Source organism: Melanaphis sacchari, unplaced genomic scaffold (assembly GCF_002803265.2).
Source record: "Melanaphis sacchari strain LSU unplaced genomic scaffold, SCAv2.0 Contig253_pilon_pilon, whole genome shotgun sequence".
In the NCBI taxonomy this organism is placed as follows: Eukaryota; Metazoa; Arthropoda; class Insecta; order Hemiptera; family Aphididae; genus Melanaphis; species Melanaphis sacchari.
The window spans coordinates 37,866-47,560 of record NW_020271127.1 but is presented as its reverse complement, the minus strand read 5'-3'; the positions used below and the strand labels follow the sequence as shown (position 1 = coordinate 47,560).

Genomic DNA, 9,695 nt, shown 5'->3' with positions numbered 1-9,695 from the left:
ATAATTTTATTTTTATTTAAGCCTTAGGTTAAATAAAGATTTTAATAGTTAATGATAAATTGTATAAATTTCAATAATTAAAACAGTTATGGAGTTATACTTATTTTTATTTTATCTATATATTAGTTTGTAATATATTTTAATAATTTATAATATTATGTGTTATTTATTTATGTTATTTGTGTTACCTAAAATAAAATTATTTATAAATGGTGTTGAGTTATAAAAATGGTAGTACATAATACATATTGCTAAAAACATTACAGTATAATATTTATTTTATTTATGACATGTGTCCTTTATCACAATAATATGATTTTATTTAATGTGGATCAGATAAAGTCAGTATATGAGAAAGGCAAAGTCATAAAATTATTAATTCAATGTGATAATGGACAAGTCATTTAAATAAAACGATAAATTAAAATTATTATCTTGTTCTAAAAATCAAATAAAATATAAATTATATAAATTAAAAATTAATTAACAATACAAAACATTGCAATATTTACGATACGAGAAATCGTTTATCCGTATCGATTACGCGTTTTTTTGTTTTCGGTGTCTCCGCCCTCGGACGCTTCCGCGACCTTATCGTCTCGATAGCGTACGAAATACGATTATATATGTGTATATATATATAATAATAATATTATATAAAAAAGAAACGTGCGTACCATTGTTGACGTACGTCAGATTATGTTTATTATAAACAAAAAAATCGCAAAATCGTTGCTCTTTAGTCGTTGTAATGCCTTTAATCGCATATCGTGATATGTGTATGTGATAATAAACTCGGTACATCGTTAAGACGTATACGATTAAAAAATGTAAACGAATACGTCGGAAACATTCTAAACGACAATAAATATGCGATTTACGGTTTCGTGACACGCGAATCGTAAAAATTGTACGGGTTAAACGACGTATAATGTAATATTCGTCGCATCTCTAAAACGGTTTAAGTGCTCGAAATTCGATAACAGATGCCAACTCAAACGGTAGTCGATATTAGGATAGGTCCCCCAATGTTAGGTAGGAAGCAGGTTCGAAACTCTACCCGGCGTATTCCGGGCGGCCCCATAAGAAACTACTCGTACGGAATTTTTTGCATTTTTTTTTTCATTTAATTCGATCATTATTATTTGCTATTTTCGTTTTGATATGACATTATTACTCATAAAATATTTTTCAAATTTTAAAAACGATTTTTGATCTCACACATTACATTTTATACTGCTTGATTGATGATGACAAAATATATTATATTATAATATACTTTACACGAACGTTAAATTACACAATAGTATTCAATTAAACCAATTATAGTTATTGCTAACAGTATGCACAATTCAAATGTACATATTATGTGATATGCAATTTATATTATAGCCTGAGAACGTTCTATTGATGACGATACAGTTGTTTCACTCAGTTTTGACGGTGAATTCACTATTTTATATGTTTAGCCTTTCAGTTGCTTACATTTGAAAGATACAGGGGAAAAACAGTAGCAAATTTTTTTTCTTTTGATTTTTAAATATTTTGTCATCACAGAAAGCGCATAATATTTCTTTTCGATATCTAACCATCTATAAAATATGAAAAAAAATATTAATTATGTATAGTTTTTTTGATTTTCAACTAGCTAACGTTTGACATGCATTTTCCATAATACGTTTAACATCTCTCCTTTACGCCCACATCGTCCGCGATCCGACGCAGTCAGATCGTCTACTTGGGAGGTTCAAACGCGTTTAATTGGATTTTCAGTGGTGATCGCTTGAAAAATCGAGCGCTCGATTCGACTTAAACTTTTTTGCGTACTAAACAGCACAACGCTTTCGACGTCAGGAGGTATGACATGAGGTATTGCCCTGTCAGGAATCGATATTCACTGGACGATGACTGATAACTAGACACTTAATTAATTTTTCGGAATGTATTTATTTATTTTCCATGCACAAAAGTACAGGGCAAGCTACGGGACAAGGTGTATTACACCTGTGAATTTAATGAAATGACCAACCACTAGACGCTCGAATTAGACTTTTATTATTTACGCGTTTAAAACGACACCGCCAAAGTGTAGAGCCACCAAATCAGAGGTACCAATATGTCAAACATCGTTATCACTGGTTTTGTCTACTAGACTTTTCTAACTGCTGTATTCTTAAGTCCTGTCTCCGATCTAGGAAATTCACTTCAAACGATATTCAGCTACCTAGGGTACTCACATACAACATGTTTTACCGACCTAGGGTATTCACATACAGCAAGTTTCACCGACCTAGGGTATTCACATACAGCAAGTTTCACCGACCTAGGGTATTCACTTACAGCGAGTTTCACCGGTGCTAGTGGTATTTATAAAATAAACTATAATATTATATTTTATCTAGTATATACTATATTATTAAAGTATGATCAATGAATTAAATACAAATAATTTTTTTTATTAAGAAACTTGGTGAAAACCATTAGCTTCAACAATTACAAACATATAGATATATAATAATGTATTGGATTACAAAACAGTATTTCTTTAAATTTAAATTATGAAACCAGCCTGATTAAATAAATTAAGTAAGGATAATATAACGGATTGAGAATTGCAGGAAAGGATAGATTGAGGGTTGGCTGGAATGTTTAGAGAATTAATTAAGGAGAGAAAGCTTTCGCGTTGGGAGGAGATATATGGGCAGTTAAAAAGAATGTGAGTGATATTGCAAGAGGCGGGAGTAGCATGGTGAGTGCAGAGGGGGGAATCATTTAGGCCAAGCTTGAATGAGTGCGATGGTAGTAAGGTGTGTCCGAAGCGGAGGCGAGAGAGAGATGAAATATTCTTGCGAGATATATTAGATTTGTCAAACCAAGGGAGGGGAGAAATGGATGGCGCAATGTCTCTGTACCAAGTGGCGAAATGGATGGGAAGACCTTCCCAGTAACTGAGCCACAATTTATTGACACTATTTTTTAGCATTGGACAAAAATCAGTCCAGGGGATTGTGCTGGATGGAGGGCAGCATAGGGAGGCTGTTTATTTGGCTAGAGAGTCTGCTGTCTCATTACCGAAGATCCCCGTATGGCCAGGGACCCAGAGAAACTGTACATTAAAGTCTAATTCGGTGAGCGTGTGAAGGAGGGATCTGATTGTAAAAATGAGTGGGGTGTTGGGTGTATTGAAAACATTTGACCCAAGAGCTTGTAAACATGAAAGAGAGTCAGTTATGATTAGAAATTTGTTAGGGGTTAGTGTGGAGATGAGACGTAGAGCTTCAACTGTAGCATAGCATTCAGCAGTATAGGACGATGCAGTGGGAGGAAGATTATTAGTGAAGGAAATATGAAATTTTGGAACAACAAAGGCAAAACCGGCTGAAAGAGGTGTAACAGATCCGTCGGTGAATATTAAAACAAAATCAGGGAAACTGTTGTTGATATAATCCAAAAATAGGCCATTGACGAAATTAGGTTGAGTAGTTTTGAGAAAATCTATCGGAAAATCCAAAAAGTTTTTACTGAAATGTATTATGGGAGAAAGAAGGAGCGAAGGGAAGTTTGTATTGTACAAAGGTAGTTTAATCGATTTACTGATATATTCCCGTATTGGAGCGAGTGAATGAGCAGTTAGAGCAAGAATGGGGAGCGATTTTGGGACGTAACGCCAGGAATGATAAATCTCAAGATAGTCGAGGAAAACGTCAGGGTGAATGTTGGCCAAACTTTTGAGCAGGAACTTACCAGCTAGCCATCTACATTTGATATATAGTGGTGGGCAGGCCATTTCGACTTCGATAGCTGGAGATGGAGTGGATCTCAGGGCACCAATGATAGTTCTTAGGCAAGATATTTGGAGTTTGTTGAGTTTGTTACAATGTGTAGAAGAGGCTGAACCAAAGAAAAAACATCCATAGTCCAATTTCGCACGGATAACCGATTTATATATGAGTAGCAAAGATGTAGGATGGGAGCCCCACCATGCATTCGCTACCGCTCTAAGAAAATTGGACCAGCGGGAGGAGAATGTTTTAAGTTCTTCGAGATGGGATGACCAACGGAGTTTAGCATCTAAAGTTAAACCTAGGTATTTATAGTTATTTACAAAAGGTAGTATATGACCATTGATGATAATATCGGGACAATTATTGAAGCGTCTTCTTGTAAATATTAAGGCTTTGCATTTTTCAGGAGCAATGGAAAAAAAGGAGGATGACAAGATATTATGTAAAGATTTTAATGCATTGTTAAGTGATATGGTTGCGAGATAGATAGATTACAATGTCGTCCGCGTAGACTAAACATTTGTGCCCGAGTGTTTCTAATTGATTTACAATGAAGGACATGTAGATGTTAAAGAGGATAAGGCTAAGACAGCTACCTTGAGGGAGACCGGTTGTGGTGAAGCGAACGTTATTGGAATAGAATGGTGAAAAGAAAAATAATTTCCTGTTGGAGAAAAGTAGTGATACGAGATTGGAGAAAAAAGACGGAAGATTGAGGGTTTGGAGATGAGAAAGTAGTAAAGGGATGTTGACCGAATCGAAAGCACCTCGGACATCTATAAATGTAGCAATAAAAAATTCTCGATTATTAAAGGCCTGATATATTTTACCTGTAAATTTAGCAAGGCATTGGGTTGTGCCCCTTCCTCTTCTGAAAGCATATAAATTATCAGGTAAAAAAGAGTTCGATTCTAACCACCAGTCTAGTCTGTTTTTGATTATGTATTCAAATACTTTACATATGGCAGAAGATAAAGCGATAGGTCTGAAGGATGAGATCGAATTTGCCTTAGGTATTGGGATTACTTTGAAATCGGTCCAGGGTTCAGGGATCATGTTCGATATAAATATATTATTTAAGATTGAGAGGAGAAGGTCAAGTGCATTGATTGGTAAGTTACGTAACATAATAGCAGATATGTGGTTCATGCCTGATGCAAGAGACTTGCGAGAAGCTATCGCTGAATTTAATTCGTTTAAAGATATAGGTTTATTGAGACAGTGCTCCGAAGGGGAGGAAGTGGAATACGCATGATGGATTTGAATGGATTCTGATTCAGAAGGTACGTAGCAAGGCGCAACTTTAGAGCAAAAGTCATCAAACCAATCATCATTGTGGGGTCTTGTAACTGGATGAACGCACCTACGAAAACGTTTGGCTGTGGCCTAGAGAGATTGTAAAGAAGATGAAGGATTGAGTGTGGAGCAAAATTGTCTCCAGGAGTCTTTTTTTTTGTTTTTTAATAGACGGGTGGTGGAGGCGCATTGATTGCGGTATTTAAGAAGATCTTGTATTGAACCAGTATTGCGATAAATTTTAAATAGTACGTTGCGTTTGTTGACGGCTAGGGTACAAGAAGAGTCCCACCATGGGGGCGAAATTGGATAATTATTGGAATTAACCCGCTTGAGGGGAATGGCTTCTTTGGCAGAGTCAAGTATTAACTGGGTAAGTTGGTTGTATTTGTCCATATTACAAGTTGTTTTATCAATATGAGTGATTGAGGAATTGATAAGTTGTGCAAAGAGTTGCCAGTTAGCTTTATTGAAGTTGAATTGAGGAGGGCATGATTGTATATTTGCGGAATTAGCAAAAGTTAATCTATTGGAATAAGGCTGATAGGCAATATCAGATTTGATTGAGATTAGTATTGGGAAGTGGTCACTACCATGTGGGTCGTCGAGTGCGGACCACGATGTGTTCCAGATTAAATTGGGAGAGGTGAAGGAAATGTCTATTACGGAGTTACTACAGTTAGGTCTACCAAGATGTGTGTCAGAGCGGTTGTTGAGGACACAGAGACCTAATGAGTTAATTGTTTCATAAATTTCGTTTCCTCGACGGGAGGAGAAGGAGGAGCCCCAAGCAGGATGATGTGCATTAAAGTCACCGGAAAAGATACAGTTACTTTTAGTTAATTGGAACAGTGATTTCCAAACATTTGATGGGATAGCTGAGTCATTGGGAATATAACAGGACCAAACTGACAAGGAGGGGACGTTATCACCGTTGTCGATCTCTGCCCCGATCACGTCGATCTTGTAGCGAGCAAACGTTTGAATTAAATTGACCTCTATATCGACTTTTCGAAACTTGAGGGATACGTGAATTGCTATTGCAACACCACCGTAACCATCGGGACGGTCAGATCTTACAAGATTGAATTGGGGTATGGTGAATCTACGGGTAGGGGGAAAGTAGTGCAATTGAGCATTTGGTTAAGGTAAGTAAGTGCTGAAGAGAAGGTAGGCGCGCAGGAAGACTACGAACGTTCCATTGCAGTATATTTATATTATTCATATTGGTAAATTAGAGCGTATGTATTAAAATTGAAGTTTAGTTTTGGTGATGAGAGGTAATAGAAATTTTGGGAATGACTAGGAGAGAATGTATAGATGACTCAATTAAGTTTTTAAGTGACGTGGCAGATTGTGTGGAAAGATCTAAAGAATTTAAAAGTGACTCCGATAATCGTTGTGATAGAGTATCGACCCATGAAAAATCATTGTTTTGGGTATTTGTAACTGTGTTAGATCGATTATTGATAACATATTTTAAAAATTCTCCATTAGGTGCAGAGGCACTTGATTGCTTGGGGAGGTTAAAGTGGTTTTTATTTGGGGAGGGGGAGCGGGATTTATGTTTCCTAGTGGGACGTAGGGAATTTTTTGGTGGGGTAGGGGTGGGAGAGGTTGGTATGGAGTTAAAGGGGTGGGGAACAAAAGATGCTTTATTTGAAGAAGAAGAAGAAGGCTGGTTACTTACAATGTTAGAGTAGCTTAAGGCTGATGTGACCTGGTTTTGTTTCTTGAAGATGACTGCGACTCGAAAAGATAAGTTTTCTGTGGCCATTATTTTTTTGAGGTCCCGCTGGGATTGCCATTCGCGACAGTTTCGATCAGTTGCAAGATGTGGAAGTTGGCAGTATAGGCAGCATGGATCGGTTGCTTGAGCAGTTGGACACGATTCAATGGAGTGCTTGCTTACACCGCAGTGGCTGCATGTTGGGCTACTACGGCAAAACTTTGATGTATGTCCTAAACGTAGGCAATTTTTACATTGGAGAGGAGAACGTATGCTAGGTGATACCTCAAAAAGCATATTGTAGATGGATATGCACTTTGGGATTTTACAAGATAAAAATTTAAGTTCTACTATGCGTGTAGAAGTGATTTTACCGTCCTTGTTGGTAGAGATACGTTTGAAAGCAACAATTTCAAATTAACTTTTCATGCCATCCCAGAAGTCCTCAACTGCGAAAGCAGTATCCAATTTAATGATACCGTGAGAAAAGATTAAAGTTGAAGGTATGTATGCGGATAGATTATTTTCCTGAAGTAGAGTAGATTCGAGGCATGTGTTTGCATGGAGCGTTGACTCAAATGTAATTTTGATTTTTTTATGACCGTTAGGTTTGATGTTATTGATTCCGAAAAAATTGTTACTGAAAAATTTTGCGCATTTCAGCGGGTGCCAAAAGCCAGTATCGGAGCTTGGATCTGTGGATTCGATTATTATAACGGATGGACCGTTATAATTAGCTGGAAAGCATTTACTGTGTTGATGGATATTAGGCTTAGTGTAAGTGAAAGTCTGTGGGTTTTGTGAATCTGTAAGATTCGACGTGCTGCTACCAGGTTTGGTGGAATTAATTATATTATTAGTGTTATCGGTAGAGTTCATATTTCCATGCGGGTAATTATCGTCCGTTGACATCGGAGCGTTAATATCTGTAGGTAATGGTGATTGTGATGCGGTATTTTCGTAATCAAAACTTTGATTATAAGTGTTCGTATAGAGTGTTGGCGGATTATCCAAAATGAGTTTAAGACTTGGAGAGATAGGGCTAGGTGGACTCGAGGTGTTAATAGAAGTTTTGGACTTACGATTTTTGGTATAATCCACTTGTTTCCATTCTGAGTCTGATCGGTTATTTTTAATTTTGCTCGTCGAAGGTTTTTGGCCTAGATTACGGCCATCGCCGCCGGACGACGACGGCATTTGAGCGTTCCTAATTAATTGGATGCGATAAGATAGCGCGGTGCACAGAAAAATAAACAACCGTTCACAGCGAAGACGAAATTGAGACTGAAATACAAATAATAAATGATAAAAACCTAACTTCACCGATTAAAAGCTAACTAAACAGGGTGTTAATTTATAGAAGATAAAATTTCTTATTATACATTTATCGAGAAATTGCAATTGGTATGAAATCTATTTCTTATTTATTTATTTATTTATTTGCAGGCGAATAAAGCGAGAATTGGGATTTTATCTAAATGTTGGAGGTTGGCATAGACTTTTTTTTTTGTTCTTATCGGGTTTGCTGTTATCACTTGTTATCAAAATCGGGAAAACTGTACCCTCCACAAGTTTACAATAGGTTTACAATAATATAGACATGTACATAATAATTGTAGTAGTGGTGATACTACGGTATCGCCACAGTCGTAATGATTCGTGATTTGAAATATTTGATTATGATTTGGGATTTATAGTTGGTTATACTGAGTCGATGAGTTGCCGAGAAACACTGAATCGACTCATACAATTTATTCATCTTCAAGAGTCGACTCGGTGAGTCAACTAGCTCATGAGTTACTAAGTGCAACGGTGCAGAGTGGTGGAAAACGCTATTAAAAATGTTATTTATGTTTATGTTATTATAATTTAAAAACGATAACAGTAAACCCAAAATAAATTTTATTATTATCAACTACAGTTGCCAGTCATCGACCATCGTCATCATGCGACGTGCAGTTTATTATAATTCATAATGTATACTCTAAATCTATACAGTATACACTGTATAGCATATTATATTATGTAATATTGTAATGTATAGTCAATACTCAATAGGCGCAGCGAGTGTATTATTAGCGTACACAAATAGTATGATGATCATAAGTCATTACTTATTTTAATAATGTTTTGCAATATGTAGTAATTTAATTAAAATAATAATATTAATATAATATATAACAATATAATTACAAACTACAAAGTATTATTATAGCAACAGCCAACAACTAATAACATATTAAGAGCTGTAATTGCTAGAAAAATAACAATATAGACATAAAATAATAATAATAATAAAAATAATTCATGGTTTTCCTATTCTTTAATCTCTAGTATTCTGATGTTATTTTTACTCTCATTAATTTACTTAAATTAGTAGTTGGTAAGTACTTAAGAGGACGCCACACCAAAACGCAAACGTAACAAACGCTCCAGAGATGGCGTTGTTTGCCGTATCGCCGCCGTCGCGGCAGTTCGTAACCACGCCTATTAAGAGGATGTCAGCGCAGCTATTTTTCTTCGTAGTAACATGCTTTCGAAAAATAGTGTTTATTCCAAAATGATTAGACTTAGCGTTATACAACCTATTATAAAAATTAAAGGTAACAACATTATCTAGGGAATGTCATATCCATTTAGCTTTTTATTAGTTTTTTACTAAAATACGATCATTTTAAGTTGTCGAAAATTGTAACTTTTTAATCATAAATAACTACCGTTTCAGCTGTTTAATCAAAAAATGGATATGACATGCCCTAGATAATATTGTAATCTTTAATTTTGAAAATTTGGTGTTTTTCTCTAAAATCACTCTAAACCGTTGTTTTGGCCATTTTTCGTAAACATGTTTTTTGTTATCGAATTTAATTTTTCATTCGTAAGGT

At 35.7% G+C, this 9,695-nt stretch overlaps 2 protein-coding genes across 2 annotated transcripts; both read right to left on the bottom strand.

The window, feature by feature from the left end:
* Positions 1-5,171: 5,171 nt before the first annotated feature.
* On the bottom strand, positions 5,172-6,283 carry LOC112595090. The gene is made up of 2 exons (XM_025340179.1): positions 6,273-6,283; positions 5,172-6,186 (listed from the first exon to the last, which is right to left on the bottom strand). The coding sequence occupies exons 1-2, from the start codon at positions 6,281-6,283 to the stop codon at positions 5,172-5,174; spliced, it is 1,026 nt and encodes a 341-aa protein (XP_025195964.1).
* A 59-nt stretch (positions 6,284-6,342) lies between these two features.
* LOC112595089 lies at positions 6,343-7,107 on the bottom strand. The gene has a single exon (XM_025340178.1). The coding sequence runs from the start codon at positions 7,105-7,107 to the stop codon at positions 6,343-6,345; it is 765 nt and encodes a 254-aa protein (XP_025195963.1).
* Positions 7,108-9,695: the final 2,588 nt, after the last annotated feature.

Coding starts and splice junctions, on each gene's coding strand:
- LOC112595089 (XM_025340178.1), bottom strand. CDS start 7,107: ATGCTTTTTGAGGTATCACCTAGCATACGTTCTCCTCTCCAATGTAAA.